Source organism: Molothrus aeneus, chromosome 9 (assembly GCF_037042795.1).
Source record: "Molothrus aeneus isolate 106 chromosome 9, BPBGC_Maene_1.0, whole genome shotgun sequence".
In the NCBI taxonomy this organism is placed as follows: domain Eukaryota; kingdom Metazoa; phylum Chordata; class Aves; order Passeriformes; family Icteridae; genus Molothrus; species Molothrus aeneus.
Window position 1 is genome coordinate 1,231,232 of NC_089654.1, and position 22,918 is coordinate 1,254,149.

Genomic DNA, 22,918 nt, shown 5'->3' on the forward strand with positions numbered 1-22,918 from the left:
CACAGCTCGTTGTCCCTCAGGATCTCACTGGACACCGCTGGCCGGGCACAGCTCGTTGTCCCTCAGGATCCCACTGGGCACGGCTGGCCAGGCACAGCTCGTTGTCCCTCAGCACCCCCAGATCCTTCCCCCAGAGCTGCTCCAGCAGGTCGCCCCGGCCCGTGCCGCGCTGGGGTTATTCCCAGTGCTGAGGTACTGCAGGCAGCGCTGCCGGGCAGTCAGCACGCTGCTCCCCTGTGGGTCATTCCCGTGCTGCCGGATTACTCCCGGTTCCTCCCGGGAAAGGCGCCCCTGGATCCCGGGAAGGCTCCCGGGAGCGGCCCCTCAGCGCGCAGCGCGCGGCGCCCCCCAGCGGGCGGGCGCTGCCTGTGCCGCCCCGCCGGCAGCCAATGGGAGGGCGCGGGGGCCCCGCCCCGCCGGCTCCGCAGCCAATGAGGAGGCTCCGCCCCGGCGAGCCCCCGGAGCGCTGAGGTCCGGTTCCACAGAGACGCGGCCATGGCAGGCAAGGGGATGCAGGGGTTCCTGCCGCCCTTCAAGCACTTCGCCACCGATGCCATCCATGCCGGCCAGGAGCCCGAGCAGTGGCGCTCCGGGGCCGTGGTGCCGCCCATCTCGCTCTCCACCACCTTCAAGCAGCGGGCGCCCGGCGAGCACGCGGTGAGTGCGGCCGCCACCGGGGCGCTGAGTCACCCACAGGGACACCGAGCCCCCTTCCGGGCTTGGGCACACCCGGGAGGCCGCAAGCATCCGGCGTGTCCCGGCCGGGGAACGGGAGGCGGCAGGTCCTGGGCAGGGCAGGGAGCTCCCGGCGCGGATCTTTCCCCACGTGGCAGCTCCTGGGCAAACGCGAGCATCTCGCTGGGCCGGGAGCGGGGCTCTCGCCCGGGGCGGCGGTGGAGTCTCCTCACGGGGCCATTGCAGAGCCGCCTGCCCGCGGTCCCGTGCCTGTGCTCCGGGATGGCCCGGCTGAGCGGCGGTGGGACCGGAGGAGCCGCTGCGGTCCCTTCCAGCCTGAGCCAGCCTGGGGCTCGCTGTTCCCGCTGCGGGCGGCGATAGGGAGCGGTCGGGATGAGATTGGGATGGGGTTGGGATGATTCCCGTGTGAAAGGCGAGGGAAGGGGAGCAGGGAGCACCCAGTGCCCCCGGGCTCGCAGGAGCGCTGCTGCAGGGGCTGCCCGGAGCCGGAAACATGGGCGGCTCTCCCGGCCCTGCACCCGCCCCAGGGCCAGGGCAGAATCCCTGATCCACTGCACACACTTTGTGTCCTCCTTCGGTCTTCCTTCCAAACCGAGGGAATATTTCCTAAGGATTTTGTGGATGCCCTGTAGAAAGTGCTGGAAAGGTTTGACGGGACGTGGCACAAAGCTGCCACTCCTAAATCAACACCTGCTCCAAACTCGCGTTGTGCTGGTCGCGCAGGAGGAATTTGCCTTGTGATTCCTCATTCCACACAGAATCCCAGCTGTGCTGAGGAGGCCCTCAGGAGGAGTCACGCTGCTGTATCCACATCCTGATGACAGGATCCATGCTCTTGCCGGGAGCTCTACCAGAGCGATCTGCAGGATTCCTGACTATGAGGAAGTTGACATTAAAGAGAAATCCTAAAAGCAGGCAAATCCCAGGGTGCTCAGCAGGCTCTCTTGGTAACAACTGCATCTGTGCATGCATGAGTCGTATTTTCCTCATTGAATTTCCCCAGAATTTGCATAAAAGCTCTGGCAATAGGAAACGTGTGGGTTGTCAAGAACTGATGAGGGGAGTTGTCCAGTGCCCTGTGGGTGTGATGGAGGTGGACACACGTTTTTCCTGAGAATTCCCTCCTGAGAGGCTGAGGAGTCTCCCTCGCTGGAGATACCCAGAGCTGTCTGGACACGATCCCGTGCCCTGTGCTCTGGGATGGCCCTGCTGAGCAGGGAGTAGGAGCAGGGCACCCTCATGGTCCCTTCCAGCCTGAGCTTCCAGCCTGGCATTCTGAGGGTGGTTGGACTGTGCAGCCCAAGCCCTTTCTCCCACAGCGGCCACAGATGGATGTCTGGGGAGAAGCAGGAGAATGTGGCTCCTTGCCCCATTGCACCCCAGGCCCTTTCTCTGGCAGGGGTGCCCAGCTGGGTGTTGTGCCAGGACAGCCTCCTGCTGTTCTGGGTGGAGCTGGATGCCCTCAGCCAGGGCTCTTTAAGGAACCTAGAACTGCTTTTATCCCAGACTTTCCCAGCGCCCTCTCTGATGTTTGTTTCTTATTCCCACACCAGGGTTATGACTACATCCGATCTGGGAACCCCACTCGGGAGTGCCTGGAAAAGGCTGTGGCCGCCCTCGATGGAGCCAAATACAGTGAGCACCTCATGGGTTGGACAGGGCTTGGAGCAGCCTGGGACAGGGGGTGGCACTGGGTGGGCTTTGGGCTCCCTCCATCCCAAACCTTTCCATGATTCCATCACCACGGCTCTGGCTGTTGGCTGTGGGCAGGAGCTGCTCCAAGGTGGGGAAGAGCCCAACACTTCTGGTTCAGCAAAGTCCAGCTCCATCCCTGGGATTGTCTCCTGCCTCCTCACTGTGGCTGATGCCTGGGCTGAGCTGGATCCATCCTTGTGCAGCAGCACTGGAGCAGTGGGAGCAGGCAGCCCCTGGCCCCAGTCCATTCCCAGTGTGTCCCAGTCTGTGCCAGTGTCCGTGCTGGTTCCGTGCTGTCCACATCCATCCCCTGCTTTCTCTGGCTCCACGTTCCCAGTGAGGCAGTGACAGAACAGGTTCTTTTCAGAGGCCAAGGGAGGAAGGCCAAGGCAAGTATGACTTGTTGTGTCACATCAAACACTGATGATCCTTTCTCCTCCAGGCTTGGCTTATTCCTCTGGCTTAGCAGCTCTTTTGAACATCTGTCACCTGCTGAAGACAGGGGACTCAGTTATCTGCATGGATGATGTCTATGGAGGTGAGTACAGCACCCTGTGGCTTCAGCCTTCTTTGTGCAGGGGACCAAACCTGTCTGTGGCTCTCAGGAACTCTGAATTTCCCCTGTAGGACCTCACTGTTCTTTGAAGCCTGTTTTTATCAATCCCCCCTTCCTCACAACTCCCCAGTGGCAGAGTGCACCCAGCTCTGCCAGAGTCCTTCTCTGAGCAGGGTGAGCTCACTCCAGGTCCTGGGAACTTTCCCCTGCTCCTTGAAGCCTCAGCCTGGGCTGGTTTCTGCAGGGCTGAATTTCATTGCTCCTCCTCTGGTTTGGTTTGCTAGAAAGAAAGGGTTTCTCACCAAAGAACCACCCAAACATGGCTCAGATGTTCCCTTCAGCTCACAGAATCCACCTCCATGTTCCATCCCTTCCTGCTCAGATGGAAAACTGAGTCCCTGGGGATCAGCTTGGCAAAAGGTCCCAATCAATGAATTTTTAATCCAGGCCGTGTTTCCTGGTAGTGAGTGCTGCACATCCATTGATCACCTGTTGGATTCTTTTAATCTTCCCAGGGAAAGGCTTCAAAGACAGGAAGGAATCATTTTTATTGGAGTGATGGGAAACAGTAGCTGGAGTGTTCCCCTTGATTCTTCTCTGTTTAATTTCCTGATCATAAACCCCACATTGATTTCAAGTACTTCCCAAATCACTCTGATCTCATATTCAAATTGTTACTGTTTCATGATCACTCAATCTGCAACAATCTTTAAACTTTGTAAATAAAGAAAGTATAAATGTGCCATTGATGGTGTGCAGCATAAAGCTGTGCCCTCCTGCCTGTCCCTGCATGATGCAGGAGGCTGGAGAGCAAGCAATGAAAGTTAAGGAAGTTGTTTCATTTTGTGATTTTTGGGTTTTTTAAGGCACAAACAGATACTTCCAGAAAGTAGCCTCAGAAAATAATTTGAAAGTAATTTTTGTTGACTGCACAAAGCCAAAATGCCTGGAAACTGCAATTACACCAGAGACCAAGGTAGGGGAGAGGGAAATGGATTTTGAAGGGACGTTAAATTGTTTTACCCTTGCTCCTGTTGGGGTTGGGGGTGTGTTGAGCTGAGGGGGGCAGCTTGGGGCACAGCTGGATCCACCCTGTCCCCCTGTGCTCCCTCATGGAAAGCATCCCCAGAAGGGCAGAGAGCCCTGGAGAGAGAGGAGGGAACAGCACAAAGGTGAGCAAGAGCAGAGGGAACGCGGAGCCGGGGGGGCTCCGTGGCACTGCTGGGGATCCCCTGCTCCAGGGGAAGGGAACTGTGCTGGGAAAGGCTCTGGCCTGCCTGGGTGAGGCCTTCTCCAGCTGGGATGCCCTGGGATGGCACAGGCCCAGCTGCAGGGAAAGCTCCCTGAGCTTGGAGGAAGCCGCCGGAGCCTCCCCCGGCTCTGGCAGGGCCACTGCCCGTCCCCAGTGCACAAACCCACGGGGAGCTGCCAGCACTGAGCACCCAGAGCCCCTGGGACTCAGCCCAGCACTGGGAACCCTCTGACCTGGGGTTTTGTTGGGTTTGTGCAGCTGGTTTGGCTCGAGACCCCCACGAACCCCACGCTGAAGGTGATCGACATCAAAGCCTGCGCAGATATCGTGCACAGGCACCCGGGGGTGCTGCTGGCCGTGGACAACAGCTTCATGTCTGCCTACTTCCAGGTGTGTCACCTGCCCAGGGCAGGTGGATTGGGAAAGGGATGGGAAAGGGATTGTATCAGATCTATTTCCCAGGAGACCAAGCTAAGCCCTGGTGTTGTAGGTTTAAAGTCACCCTTTTTGCAAAGTGCAAAATGCCTGCTTTTGTTCAGGGTACTGTGATCTTGCTGAATTAACAGAACTCTGCAGAAAGTGTTAATGCTTAGCTCAAGCAGCTCTGCAGTTGGTCTGGGACATGCCAGAGGCTTGGGGTTTTGCCCTGCAATGTGTTGTTCACTTCAGAATTTCCAATTTCCTCCAGAAAGGGCTGTGTGGAAGAGCACAGGGTGCTGGCTAATGTGTCTGGAGCAGCCCAGTGTGGAGGGAAAGCCAGTGCTAATGATTAATTGGTGGGAGCAGTAGGTGAGGTACCACACTGGGCTAAGAAAAGGAGAATTTCACAGTGATCTGTCCATCAGTACTGAGTGTATAAGGCCTTTTCCATGATGGTTCTGGCTGGGCATCTCCACATTCCCTGGGTGGCAGTCTGTGTTTAATGTGACAGCAGCAGTTTTTGCATCTGCCTGCTTTGTTAAGTTTTAACAGTGATGCCCCTCACTCTTTAGAATGTGTTGATACCATGTGCAAAGTGCCTTAATTAGTGATTGATTAAAAATCTGGCACTGCTCAGCACCTCTTGCCCATCCACGTGCTGGTTTGTCTCACCTCAGGAGGCTCCTGGGCACAGAGCTGGGAGCTGAGGGGAGAGAGAGCTGCCAAAGGAGCCTCCTTTGCTGATGTTCTCAGTTCCTCCAGGGCAGGATCTCAAGAGCTGGAAAGCACAGCAATTCTTTTGCTCTGCAGCTGGAGTCCTTCATTTCCCATGGAAATGCCCTTTCTGGGGTCCATGCCATGGTGTGTCCCTGCCTCAGCTGAGCTGCAGAACTATTTTTTCCCAGCTGTGCACTGTGTGTTGGATGTGCTCAATCTCTTCTCTCCCTGGAGCCTGTGGGAGTTGGAGCAGTGCTTTTAAATCCCATTTTCTTGTGCTTCCCTTGAATTCAGAGTGCCTGCCTGTATTGCTGCCTTTAGCACATGTTCTATTGTCATCCTCAGGTTTTTGTGTTTGTTTCTCCCCTTGTTTATCCTGTGTGAGCTCAGAGCCCTTTGGAATGGCTGGGAATGAACCCAAACTTGAATTATGATGTCATTTTCCTTTCCTTTCAGCGTCCCTTGTCCCTGGGGGCTGATATTTGTATGACTTCTGCAACCAAATACATGAATGGTGAGTGTGAGAGTTCAGGACATCCTTAGGGCAGGGATGGAGGGAGATTGGGAAGGAATTCCTGTCTGGGAGGGTGGGGAGGCCCCTGGATCCCTGGCAGTGCCCAAGGCCAGGTTGGACACTGGGGTTGGAGCAGCCTGGGGTGGTGGGAGGTGTCCCAGGGGTTTTATTTACACTTGGCGCTTGTGGCAGGACCCTGGAGTGGCTGATCCCATTCTTGTCCCCTGTCATTTGCAGGGCACAGTGATGTCCTCATGGGCCTGGTCTCTGTCAACAGGGATGATCTCTATGAGAGGCTGAAATTCCTGCAGAATTGTAAGTCCAGACAGGGGATTCCTGACAGGAATCCTGTTCACATCCAGAGCTCCTGCTGGGGAGGGTGGGCATGCACACAAGTGGGAAATCTGCCTGGAATGTAAATTAACAGAGCTGGGAAAGCTCAATAAAATAGTCCATAAAATGAGAGCCATTGATCTCCACTTCCTGAGCACTTCAGGAGAGCACTGGGGCCCATCCTGAAACCCCTGAGGTGCCACCTGCAGCTGGGGGGCTTTGAAACTCCCTCACCCTTCAGGGTGTGCCCAATGCAGAATTTTCTTACCTCGGATCATTCCAGCAATTTTCCAGCCTCTTCATTGCCAGGAATAAATTCCTGTCCAGGGCTGTGCCCTCTGCACTGAGGGTGCACTGTGCCCAATAAATGTAATCCTTGAGGCCTGAGCCTGTTAATTGGGCTCATTAACTGGCTGCCCAGTGTGGGAGACGAGGATCAGAGATTGCCTTGAGTGTCTTCCCACTTGTGCCAAGGTGGGGAATGCTGGAGGTGAGGCTGTGTTTGGCTTTGCTGAATGCAGAACACCAGTGTTGCTGTGGGATTCTGTGGGATTCTGCTCCCATTCCCACAGCCCTGGGAGCTGTTCCCTCCCCCTTTGACTGCTTCCTCTGCAACCGGGGGCTCAAGACTCTGCACATCCGGATGAAGCTGCACTTCCACAACGGCCTGGCTGTGGCGCAGTTCCTGGAACGCCATCCCAGGGTGGAGGAGGTCCTTTACCCAGGTGCGTGGGCAGGGACTGGGGAGCATCCCAGGGCAGGGATTTGGGAGCTGTGGTGCCCCGTGGCTGCGGCTGGGTGAGGCTGAGCTGCCCCAGCTCTGCACTGGAATTCTCTGGGAATTCTCCCAACTCTCTCCATTCCAGGGCTGCCTTCCCACCCTGAGTATGAGGTGGTGAAGAAGCAGTGCACAGGCTGTTCTGGGATGGTCACCTTCTACATCAAAGGGAAAAAAGAAAATGCCTCTGCCTTCCTCAAGAACTTGAAGGTAAAATAAAGGCAATAAAATCATTCTTAGGGAGCTGAATCTGCCCTGCTGAGGGGAGGGTGGGGTGGCTTTTCTTGCCAATCCTTTGGGTGTGTCCCATAATCCCACTATAAATCAGGGATAATTTGTCCATGGGGTTAATGAGAGGGAACAAAGGGTCCCCTCATCCCCCTGGGAGTGTCTGTGTGTTTGCTCCCAGGGTGAGGCGTGTCCAGCTCAGCCCAGGAGCTGCTGCTGGCAAAGGGCTTCCTGCAGGGCTGGGAGCTGGGGCTGGTGCAGCTCTGCTGGAATATTGCAAAGTGCCCTCAGGGGGAAAGGCACTGAGGGAGCCCCTGGCTCTGGGAATGCTTGGCTGGGTCCTTGGCCCAGGCTGTGCTGGTGTTTGACCAGGTGTGCACCCTGCCTGTGCCCAGGAGGTGTTTGTGTCCTGAGCCCATTTCTGTAACATCTCTTCTCCCTTTCTGCCCTAGGTCTTTGCCTTGGCTGAGAGTCTGGGCGGCTTCGAGAGCCTGGCAGAGCATCCGTAAGTTCATCCTCCCATCCTCAGAGCCTCCCAAAGCTGCAGAGCACCACTAAATTCCCACAATTTCCCAGCCCTCCAAGCTGTTTTGCTGTTTTGCCGTTAGCTGAACTCAGGGACTGTTGTGCAGCACAAAGCCAGGGGAGATTGCAGAGGGAGGGAATCCTGTGGGAGGGCAGAGATAGAGGAACTTTGCCTGGAGGGCTGAGGCACAGTTGGTGTCCATGAAGACAATCCCAGGAGCTGCAGAGTGTTGGGACGAGGAGCAGCTTGGATGGAGGAATGCCCTGCTCCCTGCTCACACAAGGGGCACGGTCACTGTGTGCACCCAGCTGCCTCTGGTCCCTGGCAGGGCCTCCTGGGGCCTTTTAAACTGCTCAAAACAGCATCTTCATGGAATTGCATTATTTCACTCAAAGCCAGCTTGCTTTTTGAAAAGGCCCATGGAAATGAATGACTGTATTTAAATGTTAAATCATTTCACTTACTGATTTCACAGCAAATGTTGAACCCCTCCAGCAGCTGAAAGGAACTGGTGCCAGTGACAGCACATGGGGAAATCCCTTCTTGCCTGTGTCCTCTGTAGCTGGAGAGAATAAACCCCCCAGAGTTCTTTGGGGCAGTTTGAGAAGGGATCTGAGAAACCAAAAATGAAACCAGGAGATTTTGTACTGGAGGTTGCACATTCCCCACGTGCAGAGCCTACAGAGCTTCTGCAGAATAAAAGAACAGCTCTGGAAGGAAGAGGAGTAGGATTTTCTCCTTTGTCCAGATTTTTTGGTATCCACTTCTTGTCAATCATTTGTGTCCTGCAAATACGAGCTGGAGATGCAATTCCCTGACTTGTCAGCATTCCCACCATTTCCAGGAACTGCTGCCAGGAGCTCTTTGCATCTGTGGGGTCACACGGGTGGCACAGAGGAGGTGTCAGATCCTGCTGCCACTTCAGGGGTGCTGGCAGGGAACCAGCTGGGTGGTTTTACCAATACAAGTCCCAAATTTTTAGGAAAAGGCTCATTTTTATCCCTGCAGGGCCATCATGACCCACGCCTCAGTGCCTGAGGAGGAAAGGGAAGCTCTGGGAATCAGCGACACCTTGATCCGCCTCTCGGTGGGGCTGGAGGATGAGGAGGATTTGCTGGCAGACCTGGACCAGGCCCTGGAGGCTGCGGTGAGTGGGGAGTTCCCCTCCAAAAATCATCCCCACCCAGCCTTTCCCAGGGGCTGAGCCCTCAGCTCCTCCCAGATGGACCCTGGGCTGGGGAGGGAAAGATTCCCTGTTTGCAGCCCTGCTCAGGCACAGTTCCCCATGGGTTCAGGAGCAGCTGGGGTGTCCCAGGCACAGTTCCCCATGGGTTCAGGAGCAATTGGGGTGTCCCAGGCACAGTTCCCCATGGATTCAGGAGCAATTGGGGTGTCCCAGGCACAGTTCCCCATGGGTTCAGGAGCAGCTGGGGTGTCCCAGGCACAGTTCCCCATGGATTCAGGAGCAATTGGGGTTTGGGGTGTCCCAGGCACAGTTCCCCATGGATTCAGGAGTAATTGGGGTTTGGGGTGTCCCAGGCACATTTCCCCATGGGTTCAGGAGCAGCTGGGGTGTCCCAGGCACAGTTCCCCATGGGTTCAGGAGAATCAAAGGCTGAAATGCGACTCTAATTTATGAAAAGGAGATAAAAATGTGTGGTTGATAGAGGGGCAGAGCACACTGACCCCTCCCTTTCCTTCCTGCAGTTTGCATAAACCTTGAGGGTCAAAAAGGACCTTGGAACTGGACATGGCTGTGGACGAGGACACGGAAAACCAAACCACTCTTGCTTTGCCTTTGGGAATTCCAGCCTGGGTTCCTGGGACTCTCCCTGGCTGTGCAGGGTGTGCTGGGCACAGCCTGGGCTCTCCCTGGAGCCAGGAGCTGTGCGGGAGCAGCCGTGGGCACCCAGGAATGTGATCCCAGTTCTCCCAGCAGAGCTCAGTGCTCCCCCTGCTCCTGCAGGGTTTGGGGCACAGGGGCTGCTTCCTCTCACTGCTCTCATTCTCTTCTCACCCACCAGCTCAGCTCAAAAACTTGATGGAGCTCAGATCTATTTTAATTAGATTGGAGATTTGCCTAAGAGCTTTTTCTTCTCTTGATTTTTTATTGAAAATGAAGTGAAATCAAACACCTGGTAAACAATAACTTTCTAAAGAGGAGTCTTTGTCTCTTTTAAGAAAAAATCATGTGCTGTGGTAATGATTGGAATAATTTTAATTAAAACACACTTTTCCTTTCCTTGCTTATATTCCCCTGTGTATGTGCTCCTTGTGTTCAAAATCAGGGGATGGAGTGACCCTGGAGCTGTTGGGATTTTCCTGTGGGAAGGCAGGAGGGGAATGGAGCTGAGGGGAGGCTAGAGCTGAGGCAGGACAATTCTGTACTGGCCACACCCAGAATAACCTTCATTGCACAGAGGGATTAAATCCTGACTAAACCCAAGTGAAGGTGTTCCCACCCAGCCCTCCTCATCCCACAGCATCCCAGACTGGCTTGGCTTGGAAGGGACCTCAGAGCCCACCCAGTGCCAGCCCTACACCTCAGGAGCAGCTCTGACATGAGGCGGGGCCAGCTGTCCCAGCACGTTACTGACTGTTAAGTGACGAACTGGGCTCCATGAATTTCTGTAATTACTGTTAATCACATTTGGCTCATTAACGCCGGCGAAGGTGCTCGGGCCGGGATCCGAACCCGCGGCCTCAGCGTCCCCTCAGCCCGGCCCGCCCAGTGGCGTCACGCGCCGCGTGCGCCCGTCTCGGCCAATCAGCGGCCGCCGGCGGATTCGAACGGCGGGGCGGCGGCGGCGGCCGTTGCGCGCGAGGCGGGGCCGGCAGGGGGCGCTGCGCTCCCCGGCTGAGGGGCCGCCATGGCCGGGCCGGGGCCGGGGCCGGGGCCGGGGCCGGGGCCGGGGCCGGGGCCGTACCGCGCCACGAGGCTGGTGAGCACCGAGCGGGGCTGGGCACCACTGGGCCGGGCGGGAGCCGAGGGCGCGGCTGCTGCGGGGGGAGCGGGGCGCCCGTGGCACCCGTGCGAGCGCCGCGGGACGGGAGGTGGCTCTGCCCCTCGGGTCTGCTGTCACGACAGAGGGGCGCTTGGGGGTGCACCGTGCCCGCCGCCGCGACACGTGGGTGCCCTGGGACCCCCTACCTGCTGTCGCGACGGGGCTCAGGGACACCCCCTGCTCGCTGTCGCGACACGTGGCTGCCTGGCGCCTTCTGCCCCATGTCCGTTTTCTCAGTGCGCGGGGACTCCACACGGGGGCGCCCCGGGACGCCCCGCGCGCTGTCGCGACATTGGGTGCGCAGGGACACCCCGTGCCACGATATGTGGGTGCCGTGGCACCCCCCTACCCTCGCGAAATGGGGGTACCTGGATACCTCCCCCGCTCTGCCCTCTGTCGCGGTAATGTTGACGCCCTGCTGTCGCGACATGTTGGGTGTCGCGACCCGCGGGTGCCGCCGGTGGCTGCAATGGGCGGTGCCGCTCGGTGTCCCCGCAGTGGAACGAGGTGACGCGGTGCTTCCGGGCCGGGATGCCCCTGCGGCGGCACCGGCAGCGGCTCCGCTCGCACGGCAGCTGCTTCACGGCCGCCGAGGCCGCGGACTGGCTGCACCAGGTGCTCCGCAGCAACAGCAGCTTCGGGCCCGACGTCACCCGGCAGCAGACGGTGCAGCTCCTGCGGAAATTCCTCAAAAACCACGTCATCGAGGACATCAAGGGCCGCTGGGGCGCTGAAAACCTGGAGGACAACGGTGCCCTGTACAGGTACTGAGGTTGGAGTTGTCCCGTGGTCTCGCAGGTTGAGAGCTTTAATTTTGTGAAAAGCGCCAATCGCGTGGTTTTAAAATTGTAAAAGTTTAATAGTAATAAAATGGTTATAAAAATAGTAATACAATTAGAGTAATAATAATTTGGATAATTTGAATTAGGACAATATGAGACAATAGAACCAAAGAGTTACAGACAGTCCGGGTACCTTTTCTGGGCAGCACGAGCCTGAAAAAGGCCCCACGTTAACAGAGGATTAACCCTTAAAAGTAATAAACTGTTGCATGTTCATACACCTCATCCATGATGCATAAATTCCATTCAAACACAGGATTCTGGCTGGGCAGTGTCAGCTGCTTCCTCCAAATCCTAACATTGCCTTCGAGGCAGGAAGAAGTTCATTTCTTCTGATCATGGGGCCATAAATTCTCTTTCTCTGAAGGATTCAGGTGTCCTGTGGCTGCTCTCTCACTGTGAGTCCTCTCTTTAAAAAAAGGATCCTACACAGCATAGTTTCTATTTTAACATTTTGTTATAACCTAAAACTATATTTAACACAGCACTTAAGAGAATTAATACAGCATTACTTTCTAACACAACACATATAATACTCATTTTAATATTTGCGAAAAGCCGATCATAAAATACACATTGTTCACAATTTAAAATGCTTAGATTTGCAAAAAGAGCTTGCTTTGGATTAAACATCCTAGGTAAAAAGTTAATTATCAGCATAGTTTTTCTCCTCTGAGTGTTTTGCTTCGCTCCTGTGTGTGTCCATGCTTTTGTCCATCCGAGGCTTTTGCTGGAATACAAACTGCACTCCAGTGCTTTGGAGTGAAGCCAGGGTGTTTTGTAGGAGCTGCCTGCTGGGTTTGCTTCTCTTGGGCCTTTTACACAAAGCCTGAGTGGGAAACAGAGCCAAGCAGCTCTGAAATTAAAGGTATTAATGGCCCCCACTTCTCACGTTCTGGGCTCAGGCTGTGCCAACACCTTCAGCTTGACTTTGGCATCAAGAAAAACAGCCTAAAGCTAATTTATCATATGATAAACTTAATTTTTTTTCCTTTTTTTAGTGAATCTAACAGAGTCACACTGGTGTGGAGTCAGAGGTTTTGTTTTGTCAAGTCATTTATCTGATTACAGATCAGTTCTGAATGTATTTAACATCTCTCCCGTTCATTACAGATTTCCTCCAACCTCTCCAGTCAAACCTCTACCAAGCCCACCAAGGGAGAACTTGGAAAACTTCTCTGGAGACAAAGGAAAACTTTTTAAACTGCCCAGCTCATCCAAAAGGGGTTTGAAAAAACAGGAGCTCCTGCAGTCTGTGGTAATAACTTCTGTTCCTCACAGTAGTGCAGTTGGCTTGCATTGTCTTCAGTCTTTAAAATTTAATGACACTGCTCTGTTGTGGCATCTTCCCTTAAGAAAGAATAGTTTAGACTTAAGGAATTCGCAAATATTAAGAAATAAATTTATATGAGAGGGATTTTTATTTTTATTTCTTTTTTATTTTTCTTTGTTTTGGGTTTTCTTTGTTTTGTCTCAGTGCAGAATTATCCCTGCTAAGAGATTTTAAAGTATTGGGAGGGTTGAAAGGTGAAGTCCTAGAAGTGATCTGCACGGTATGGCCTAGTTGAAATTTAATTTATTCTTGGGGGACAACTAAAAGGCACAAATAATTTAATTGGTCATCTTTTTGGAGAAGATGGAATGCATGTGTGGCCCTTGATTCAGCTGAGATTGGCGTGCATAAATTCTGAATTCAGGTCCCAGTCTTGAAGGAGAATAATTCACATATTAATATATCTGGATTTGAGGCATTTTACCTTTTAAATTGCTGATTTTGGATTGATCAGGGGTTTCTTTCATTTCTTTTTAGTTGTGTGCTCCCATTTCACTGCTGAGGCTGCAGGTTACCCCCTGGCTCAGGTGGAATTTAATGCTCCACAGAATACCCTGTTCTTCTAATTCAAATTTTCTCTTATTTTTAATTGCCTTAAGAAGCTCATTTATCTTACAGTCCAAACCACTCATTTTCAGGAAAACTTAGCAAGACCAAAAGCTGATGTAGCAGAAGAAAAGAAGGGAGGCACACTGCAAAGGAGGGAAATAAGCCAGGAATACGTGCAAGAAACATGGAGAAATATCATCCGAATACAGTGAGTGAGGAATTACACACAGCACCTTCTCCTTCAGTGGCAAATGGCCCAAGCAAGCTTTCACCATTTGTTTTTAATTCTTAAAGCTGTGTTTTAAATTGAATTTGAATTTTTGAAAAGTTGCATTTTTTCCTGTTGTTTACACGGGTTTTCTAATCTGTTTATTAACTTTGGGCTGCTGCATTTAAGGAATTTCTGATCAGGTGCTGAAATATGTTTTAAACACCTCAGGTGCTCTTCCTTGCTGATTGTTGCTGTTTGTCCCAGGGAAAAGTGTCCCCAGTTGTCCTCCTGGAAGTGAGAAGTTCTCAAACAGCACTTTAGCTCAGCCAGAGTTTTGGAATAGATATGGAAAGAACTTGTTTTCCTTCATCCCTTGCAAATCTTTACTCTCTTCCTCCCCAGTCTGCAAACCATTTTGGGACTGCCCTCGTTGGAGGAGGTTCTGCAGCCAGCCCAGATCATCCCTGAGTTCGTCATGTACAACATGAGCAACACCAGCAAACATGGCGTGGTGATCCTGCAGGACAAAGCAGGTGACATTTATTTCCCTAGAGTTGCCTAAAAATTCTTTATTTCTAGATAATAATTCATCTGTTTCACAGGCTGTTGTTTCCACTTTTTCCCCAACCACAGCCCAGCTCAGGGACCTTAAATCCCATCCCACCCCTGCCATGGCAGGGACACCTTCCCATATCCCAGGCTGCTCCAGCCTGGCCCTGGGCACTGCCAGGGATCCAGGGGCAGCCCCAGCTGCTCTGGGAATCCCATCCCAGCCAAAAACTCCTCCCCAATATCCCATCTAACCCTGCCCACCTTCAGCTTGAAATTATTCCCCTTTATCCTCTCAAAATTACATGTGGAGCAGTATTTAAAATCAGTATTTTAAATCTAATCTTTTGTGCTTTAGGTGTTATTTAATACGTGTGAGCCATTATTAGTTGTTAATTATTTGGGCTCATGTCTGAATGATGCTTTTATCTGTTTGGATTTCAGAAGACCTCCCTCACTGGGTGCTGTCAGCCATGAAGTGCTTGGCCTACTGTAAGTCACTGAAGAGCTTTCAGGTTCCAGAAACCTCTTTTGAAAGGGAAATATTTGTGTGTGTGAAATCAGCTGTGATGTTTCAGTTCAGAAACCTGTGGGTGGTTTCCTCTAATGCAGTTTTTCAGGAGTGAAAGGGACTTTGCTTTTCTGGTCTCTGGCTTTTAGCTGAACCAAAACATTTCCTACACTTCATATTAAACTGGGGAGATCAATTTTCTTTGCTTTGTAAACAATCAACTCTAAATTAATTAGATGAGTGCCTCTCAAATGAGACCAGAGATAATGAGCTTTTATTTCCATGTGCTGAGCTTCCTTTTGCTCCAGGAGCTTGAGCTCCCTGTGGGAGAAGTGGGATCACTGTGCTTTGGAAATGAAGGCACATACTAAGGGTGGGTGATAATTTTGCTGAGGAACCTATGAAGACCACAGAATTAATTTTTCTTTATTTATTTTCTTGGAGTGGAACAGAACTGAGCACAGCTCTTCAGTGGCTGCCTGGAATCTCTTACACTGCTTTTGCTTACAAATTGTGCCAAATACAATCTTTGTGGATTGCCGATAGGATTCTTTGCTTGTGAAACAAGAATAAGTTTAGGCTGATCTTCAGGATTTTCTTTTCTAGTGGGACTGTGGATTTTTGGGGTGAATTTCTTTTCTTCCCCCCTTTTCAGGGCCCAGGAACAAGGACATGAGCCAAGACACCTACAGTGGCTTTGAGCGGGACGTGTTCAGAACAGTTGCTGATTATTTTCTCAGTCTTCCTGAGCCATTGCTTACTTTTGAATACTATGAGCTCTTTGTTAACATCTTAGGTATGTATGAATTTAGAAACACTCAGGGCAGCTCTGAGTTCAGATCAGCTGAGGGACAAATGTGATTCAAAGCAGAGCTCGGCCTCCTGATGTGTGTGGGAGCTCCAGTCTGAGGAGGATCATCACTGCTCCATTCTGTATTAGTGTTAATTAAAACGCACTTCTGCCTCATGATTTCCCATTTAAATTGCTATTTCAGCTCACATTCTAAATATTCAATAACAAAAACCTCAGAAGATGTGCTTGTTCTGCCTGCTCCTCACTATTGCAGTGTCACCTGTCCATGTTCTTGCATGTTGGATGCAATGGCCTTGTTAAATTGCTTTGGGACTGAACTAAAGCCTTCTTAATTAATATCTTAAATAATATCTTGACTTTGTTGTCTGTCTGCCCAGTTAGCAGCTCTCTGAACTGGTTCATTTTCACACCACTTGCACCTTTAACATCTCTTTCATTTCCTGATAGTTTTGTGTGGCTACATCCAAATTCCTGATCTGGGCAGTGGAAAACGTTCTGTCCAAGAGGAGAAATGTGACCCTCAGCCTTCAAAACCTCCTCACTTGAACTCTTTCAAGTCCACTGAGTGTCTTCTCCTAAGCCTGCTCCTCAAAGAGTCTGACAAGAAGGAGAAAGGAGAAGCTTCCAGGAGGTTTTCCTCAGAGGAGCTGAGAGCCCAAAACCAGCACGGAAAGAAATGGCAGCAGCACAAACTGCCACGCCAGCAAGGGAGTGCTGGGAGCCTGATAGGAGGGAGCTGCCAGAATCTTGCAGGATCCAGGAATGCCCAAGAGCCACCTGGAGCATTTAGGACAAGGTGTTACTCCTTGGAGAGAATTGGAGCTGCTGCTTCAAGTGTGTGTGATAAAGGAGGAGGTGTGAGCACCACCAGGAGGAGTGGAGAGCTGCTGGAGGAGCACAGAGGGACCTCAGTGGAGGAGCTGGGCTGGGGTAGCTCAGGCCCAGCCCAGGGCCTCAGGAGAGGGCCTGGCCCGTGTCCCTGGGCTGAGGAGCTGCAGGGTGGCAGCCACGGGCCCCGGGCAGCCCTGAGCCTGCTGGGCAGGAGGAGCTCCAGGAGCTGCAGTGCCATCAACAGACCCAGTGCAGAGATCACGGTGCAGCCTCAGCCCCGGGGGCAGGGCACAGCCAGCCCCTCTGTGGCCATCAGCATCCAAAAGAGACTCTGCAGGAGCAGCACAGAGCTGGCAGAAGGCTCTGCCCCCCCCTTCCCTTGTGTGCTGGCTGGCACAAGTAAGGGCTCTCTGCAGCATGCTGTACTGCCTCGTTGTGTGGCCTCACTAATCCCTGCTTCCCTCACCTCTGCCACTCTTGCTAGGATAGGCACAGAGCATGGATTTGTGGGGTTTTAAAGGAAATCTGCTGGCTAAATTGTTTAAGCTGCTGTAGCTCTGCTAACTGTGTGTAGTATCTGGAGTATGAGCTTGATGTGTCAGTGATTGCCCTTTCTGCTCAGGTGAGTGATGGGGGCAAGGAATCTGCACACACCTGCCTGTTGGACATGTCTTTTTCTGTTCTGTAAATCTGTATTTTCTGGGAATAATTAGTGTCATTCCTTAATTGTATTGTGGTCCTAATTGCACCATAATGAAGGAAGTTAAAGGTGACCACACAAACAAAGGCCTGTACACTCTCTCTTCTGTGTTACAGCTGATTTCTCTGGAACTTAAATAATCACACTGAAAAATAAGAAATCTGTGATACTGAGGTAGAAACATGCTGGAAGCTGGTTCCAATCTTAATGCCAGCTGTCTTTGTGGTTAACTTGTAGATCTCCTGCAGCCTCACCTGGAGAGAATTGCAGTGGAGGCCCTGCAGATCTGCTGCCTGCTGCTGCCGCCGCCGAGGCGCAGGAAGCTGCAGCTGCTGCTGAGGATGATGAACAGGATCAGTGGCAACGTGGACATGCCACGGCTGCACGATGCCATGGGCACCAGGTCCCTGGTAAGGGCAGGAAAAACTCTTCTTAGAGGAATGCAGAGGATTCCTCAGCCTGATTTCCCACCCTGCTGCTGTTTAGAATCCCTGGCTGGTTTGGTTTGGGAGGGACCTTAAAGCCCATCTCGCTTCAGTTTAAACCTGGTGTGCATTGGGTTGGCTCTGCAGGTTTTAATCACCTCACTTGTCTCAAGATGACCAATTGAAGATTTAGGTTTGGATTAGAAGTAGGAAGAAATTCTTTTTTCAGAGGGTGGGCAGGCCCTGGCACAGGTGCCCAGAGCAGCTGGGGCTGCCCCTGGATCCCTGGCAGTGCCCAAGGCCAGGCTGGACAGGGCTGGGAGCACCTGGGACAGTGGGAGGTGTCCCTGCTCCAACCCAAACCATTCTAGGAACTTATTCTACAGTCCTGTGAAGATGTTCAGTTTTCTATAGGTTAAGCCTTTTTCTGCTAGTACCTTTTACAATACGTATTCTTAATTGAAAGTGCTGTTCAATTCCAAAGAAATTACTTTAATTCAGCTGATGACTTTTCCTCCTTGTGTGACCATACTTGGAAGTTGGTACTGGGGGATTTGAGCCACTGTAGAGTGGAGAGGAGGGAAATAAATCCCCCAGCTTTCCCCACTGCAGCTGTGCTGAACTTTTCCAGCTGATCCAGACATTTTCCCGCTGTGTCCTGCGCTGTGCAGAGGAGGAAGACCTGGATGAGCTGCTCTCCACACGCCTGCTCTCCTTCCTGATGGACCATCAGCAGGAAATCTTCCAGGTCCCAGCTTACCTGCAGGTTGCTGTGCAGGATCACCTCGAGTACATGAAGAAGGCTCAGGTTGGTGCCATGAGAGCAGTGCAGATTCATTTGTTAATTGCTTCTTCTGAAGTTGGGAAAATGCAAATAAACCAAGGACATATTGAATGTGTGGATATTAATTATAATGTTTTGCAGCTTGTGAGTGGGCGTGGGTGGTTATTAGGTACTTACTCCAACAGTACAGAATCAGTTGAGTGCATGCAGAGCCCTTTTTTCTTCCAGTGCAAACAGGAAAAAGAAGAAATTTGTGCCATCCTGCCAACGTATTCCTACTGCAAACAAATCACTCCTCAGGAGTTTGAAGAACAAAAGGTCTCCACCTCACAGGCTGCAGTGGCAGAGCTCCTGGAGAACATCATCAAGGATAAAAACCTCTCTGTGAAGGAGAAAAAGAAAAAGTTAAAACAGGTGAGGTTATTTCATTTGCTTGTGCAGTGCCTTTGTGAGGGAAGGGCTCAGGCACCAGAGCCTGGGGCAGGAGAGGAGCAGAATGTGCTGAGAAATGTTTGTGCTCAAGAGCTGTCGAGTGCTTCCTGTGCTCTGCTTGGGATTTTAAAGATGGGTTTTAATGCAGCATCCTCTGGAGCCAGGCTGGGACACCTGGGGGTGCTCACCTGGACAGGAGAAGGATCCAGGCAGAGCTCAGAGCCCCTGGCAGGGCCTGAAGGGGCTCCAGGAGAGCTGGAGAGGGACTGGGGACAGGGGATGGAGGGACAGGACACAGGGAATGGCTCCCAGTGCCAGAGGGCAGGGATGGACGGGACATTGGGAACTGGGAATTGTTCCTGGCAGGGTGGGCAGGCCCTGGCACAGGTGCCCAGAGCAGCTGGGGCTGCCCCTGGATCCATGGCTGGACACTGGGGCTGGAGCACCTGGGACAGTGGGAGGTGTCCCTGCCATGGCAGGGGTGGCACTGGGTGGGATTTAAGGTCCCTTCCAATCCAAACCACTCCATAATAATGCAGCCTTTGACTGGCAGCAGTGGTGTTCAAACAATGGTGTAAAACCAGGACAAATGGTTCTGCTGGAGAGCCTGCTCTCCATTCAGTGATTCCTGTGGAATTGCAGCCTGGATTCCTGTGCTGCACTGGCCATCCAAGTCACCATTAACATGCCAGAGGTGGGGGTAAATTCAATAGGGGTTAAAAGCAATAATTTTTGGCTTTAAGAGACAAAACTCTCTCTGTTGAGAATCCTGAAACATTCTTTTGGTTGCCTTGGCTTTGTGTTTTGTAACAATTACAGTGCTCAAGATTATCTTGCACTTCTCTGGCCTACCAACAACTTGCCTAATAGTAAGGCTAAAACACAGCAGTCCTGTGGATTTAATCCTGGAGGGTTTTTCTTTCTTTTGGCAAGTCTTCCTGCCCAATGGAATAGTTTTGTACTTGTCCTGGAATCTCCTAAGCGAGTCTTGTGACTCCCCTTTGAACAAGCAGCTTTTCAGGACAGCCACGCTTGGCTTTGGTGCCCCTCCTGCAGCTCTGACTTCATGTGTGTTGTGGAAACTTTCTGGGCCTCTAAAAGTGAGTCTGGTTTGGTTCATCAAAACTTCTGAATCTAAAGAAGAATGGCTAGTTATAGTTGATAAATGGTCCCAGTACTGGAGGTGCCTCAGCAGTGCCAGCACAGGGATGGGCACTGCCCTGGGCCTGCTGCACACATTCTGCTTGATGGGAAATGTTGGGAATTCTTGGGAAAAGCCAGATTCATGGCATTTCTAGAGGGTTTGGTCCCAATTGTGTCAACACCAGAAGTGACGAAGGTGGTTTGGATCCATCAGTGGAAAGGTTTGGCTCATGTTCAGATGTACTTACAGTTTTTAATCCCTTCCTGAGGCCTTGCAAGGGAAACAGGCACAATGTCCAAATCACTGCTCTGATTCCAGGTGTTTTCATTTCCTTGGAATCCGTGGTAAGCTTCCCTGGGAGAACCTTTGGCTCCCTGTTGGGTAAAAGAGTTTATCCAGGGAATTCCTGGAAGGCAGCTCTGCAGGCACAGAGTGTTCTGTGGCACAGCTGGAGTTGTTGTGGGATTTTCTCTGGGATTTTCTCATCCTGGGTGCCTGTGTGTGCTGCAGTTCCAGAAGGAATATCCCCAGATCTACGGGAGCAGGTTCCCAAGGACGGAGTCGGAAGCGCAGCTCCTGGAGAACAAACCCACCCTCAAGCAGCCCATGCTGAGCCTCAGGAAACCCAAATTCCGCAGCCTCAGGTACTGATTTCTGCACTCCTGAGCCACCTCTCCCTGCTGGAAGTCTGAGGGATTCACCAAAGGAATTGCTGCAGGAGTTTGGTGCTGGCTGTGCTGCGGAAGGAGGAAATGTTTACATGGACACTGTGCTGGAAAGTGCCAAAATACCTTTTTTTGGTGCAGATACTTTGGAATGACTTCTAAAAGAAAAATATTTATCTGTTTACAAATTATTACAATATATTGGAGTAGGAAAATGTAAAAATACACATAAAGCTGTTGTTAACCAAAATTTTTTTTTTTTTTAATGGGAAACTAATGATGTGCCTCTTGTTATAACCTTTAAATGTCTATCAGGAATTTGTGCCATTTATTGTAGTTTTTATATGTGTGTGTTGTGACTAAGTGCCTTTTCTATTCTCAAAATGTTTGTCTTTAAACAAAGGAGCTTCTATGAGTTCAGGACCAGAGAGAGAGAGCCAGTTCACCATAAATAAATGATTATCTCACTCCATAAATGCTCCTGTTCATGTCACCTGTAAAACCCTCAGCAGCTTTTTGATATTTATTTATATTAAAAGACTTGAAGTGTATTTCTGCATTTTCATGGAAAACTCATTTTGGATCTGTTGGTGTGATTCTCAAAATAGGGGTGATGGATGATCCATGAAGTGAGAACAGAATATACTAATTTGCCTTTTTTTTCCCAGAGTTAGGCATTTACTTAATAATTATGGTAAGATAAAGGTTCCCTCACAGGAGCTGAAATCTGCAGGAATACTTTTAGGAAAGTATAATTAATAATAATTAATCTACTCCCTGGCTCTGAGATCCCAGACTGGTTTAGGTTGGGAGGGACCTTAAATCCCCCCCAGTGCCACCCCTGCCATGGCAGGGACACCTCCCACTGTCCCAGGCTGCTCCAGCCTGGCCTTGGGCACTGCCAGGGATCCAGGGGCAGCCACAGCTGCTCTGGGCACCTGTGCCAGGGCCTGCCCACCCTCCCAGCCAAGAATTCCTTGGTACATCTGTGATCCTGAGCCTGTCAGTTCTGTCCCCAAAAAATACCATTTTTCTCCTTTTTTGGAAAGATTTTGTAAATTAGGAAACCCAAATTAGCCTCCTTTTACCCTGTATTAACAATGCCTTAATGTCCTGAGCGTAACTTTGTGCTTTCAGGGCAGGGGCAGCTGTTCCTCCCCTGGAACATCTGTAACCAACCTCCAGCACTCAGCACCTGCCTGAACTTGCTTCCTACCCTGTTCTATGTTGCATAAATGCTTTGTTTATGTAGTGTTCCAGTTAAGTAACTTATTAGGTGAGAAGCTCACATTTCCAGGATTTGGCTTTCAAAGGCCTGCCCTCATTACTCCCAGTTCTTGATCCAGGTTATTTAATGTTCCCTTCTAAGGTTTTGACAGAACTTAGGCAAAATGGGAATAAATAGAACCATAATTATAATTTCTCTTCAGTGGAAAGGGTTAATGGGAGGCTTTAATCACAATCTCAGTGCAGTATCCTGGTTTTTCTGTGAGGAGCCTGAAATGAGCCCTTGTCCAAGTGGAAACACCTTGAAAGAGGGAGCAAGCAAAACCCCATGGAAAGAGCCAACCCTCACGTGCTGGTTGTGGCAATGTTTAATGTCTGTTTCTGTCCCTGCACCCCAGTTTGGGTCCCTGGAGCTGTTTCCAAGCACCTGAATGTGGTGATAAAACACCTTCATCCTCTGCCTGTGAGGGGACAGCAGGAAACTGGGACCTTGTTAATCTTTGAAATTGCTCCTTACAGCATTGTTGTTTTCATAAATGAATTAAAAAAAAAACCACTCTTAACAGAGGTGGTTCCTAATGATGAGTCTGGAGGAGACTGAAGGAGACCCCAAGGGCCTGAGGGACAGCTCCAATTTCTGCTCCCTGTGACAGGACTGAGGGAACGGCTGGAGCTGGGTCAGGGGAGGTTTAAGTTGGTTTTTGGGGAAGGTTCTTCCCCCAGAGGGTGCTGGGCACTGCCCAGGCTCCCCAGGGAATGGACATGGCCCCGAGGCTGCCAGAGCAGCTCCAGGAGCCTTTGGACAGGGCTCAGAGATGGGAGTGTTGGGGTGTCTGTGCAGGGCCAGGGCCTGGATCACTGATCCCTGTGGGCCCTTCCAGCTCAGGAGATTCCTTGGTGTTTGTCTCTGGCATTTTCTCCTCTCCTGGTGTCTCTGGTGTCTGTCACACACTCCTGGGAAGGCCCTGGAGGGGCTGGGATGGTCCCTGCAGAGCCGGGTGCCACTGCCAGCTCCTGGCACGGCTCCAGCGCTCCGTCCCACTCCTCCCTGGCCTTTTTTCTTTGTAATCACTTCTGCTTGGGAAGAATTTAGGTCTCAGAAAAACAGTGAAAGCCCCTTTTTGTGTGAACAGCAGGACAAAAGCTCCCAAAGCCCGAGGAGGATTTTGGAGCTGAAAGCC

At 51.6% G+C, this 22,918-nt stretch overlaps 2 protein-coding genes across 4 annotated transcripts; both read left to right on the forward strand.

The window, feature by feature from the left end:
* Positions 1-472: 472 nt before the first annotated feature.
* LOC136559980 (cystathionine gamma-lyase-like) lies at positions 473-9,967 on the forward strand. Its single transcript, XM_066555554.1, has 12 exons — positions 473-657; positions 2,250-2,331; positions 2,834-2,929; positions 3,814-3,923; positions 4,458-4,589; positions 5,793-5,850; positions 6,088-6,165; positions 6,756-6,908; positions 7,050-7,171; positions 7,642-7,694; positions 8,724-8,862; positions 9,423-9,967. The coding sequence occupies exons 1-12, from the start codon at positions 496-498 to the stop codon at positions 9,429-9,431; spliced, it is 1,194 nt and encodes a 397-aa protein (XP_066411651.1). The 5' UTR covers positions 473-495; the 3' UTR covers positions 9,432-9,967.
* A 654-nt stretch (positions 9,968-10,621) lies between these two features.
* Positions 10,622-21,061, forward strand: DEPDC1 (DEP domain containing 1). Of its 3 annotated transcripts, none has more exons than XM_066555546.1 (12): positions 10,622-10,657; positions 11,219-11,484; positions 12,676-12,820; positions 13,534-13,652; positions 14,058-14,188; positions 14,649-14,696; positions 15,371-15,511; positions 15,977-16,759; positions 17,298-17,470; positions 18,117-18,293; positions 18,498-18,683; positions 20,356-21,061. In XM_066555546.1, exons 2-12 carry the CDS (start codon positions 11,252-11,254, stop codon positions 20,494-20,496), a joined length of 2,277 nt encoding a protein of 758 aa, XP_066411643.1. In that variant the 5' UTR covers positions 10,622-10,657; positions 11,219-11,251; the 3' UTR covers positions 20,497-21,061. The 3 variants fall into 3 exon arrangements, with proteins under 3 accessions (XP_066411643.1, XP_066411642.1, XP_066411644.1); XM_066555545.1 differs by having other exon boundaries at positions 10,630-10,657; positions 14,652-14,696; XM_066555547.1 differs by lacking the exon at positions 15,977-16,759 and having other exon boundaries at positions 10,630-10,657.
* Positions 21,062-22,918: the final 1,857 nt, after the last annotated feature.

What these genes read in the sequence shown, in the direction of transcription:
- LOC136559980 (XM_066555554.1), top strand. Translation starts at nt 496, where the DNA reads ATGGCAGGCAAGGGGATGCAGGGGTTCCTGCCGCCCTTCAAGCACTTC. An exon ending in GCTGAAATTCCTGCAGAATT is followed by an intron (nt 6,166 to 6,755) that starts GTAAGTCCAGAC and finishes CCATTCCCACAG; the next exon opens with CCCTGGGAGCTGTTCCCTCC. An exon ending in GGAGGAGGTCCTTTACCCAG is followed by an intron (nt 6,909 to 7,049) that starts GTGCGTGGGCAG and finishes TCTCCATTCCAG; the next exon opens with GGCTGCCTTCCCACCCTGAG.
- DEPDC1 (XM_066555546.1), top strand. Translation starts at nt 11,252, where the DNA reads ATGCCCCTGCGGCGGCACCGGCAGCGGCTCCGCTCGCACGGCAGCTGC. An exon ending in GATCCTGCAGGACAAAGCAG is followed by an intron (nt 14,189 to 14,648) that starts GTGACATTTATT and finishes TTTGGATTTCAG; the next exon opens with AAGACCTCCCTCACTGGGTG. An exon ending in CATGAAGTGCTTGGCCTACT is followed by an intron (nt 14,697 to 15,370) that starts GTAAGTCACTGA and finishes CCCCCTTTTCAG; the next exon opens with GGCCCAGGAACAAGGACATG.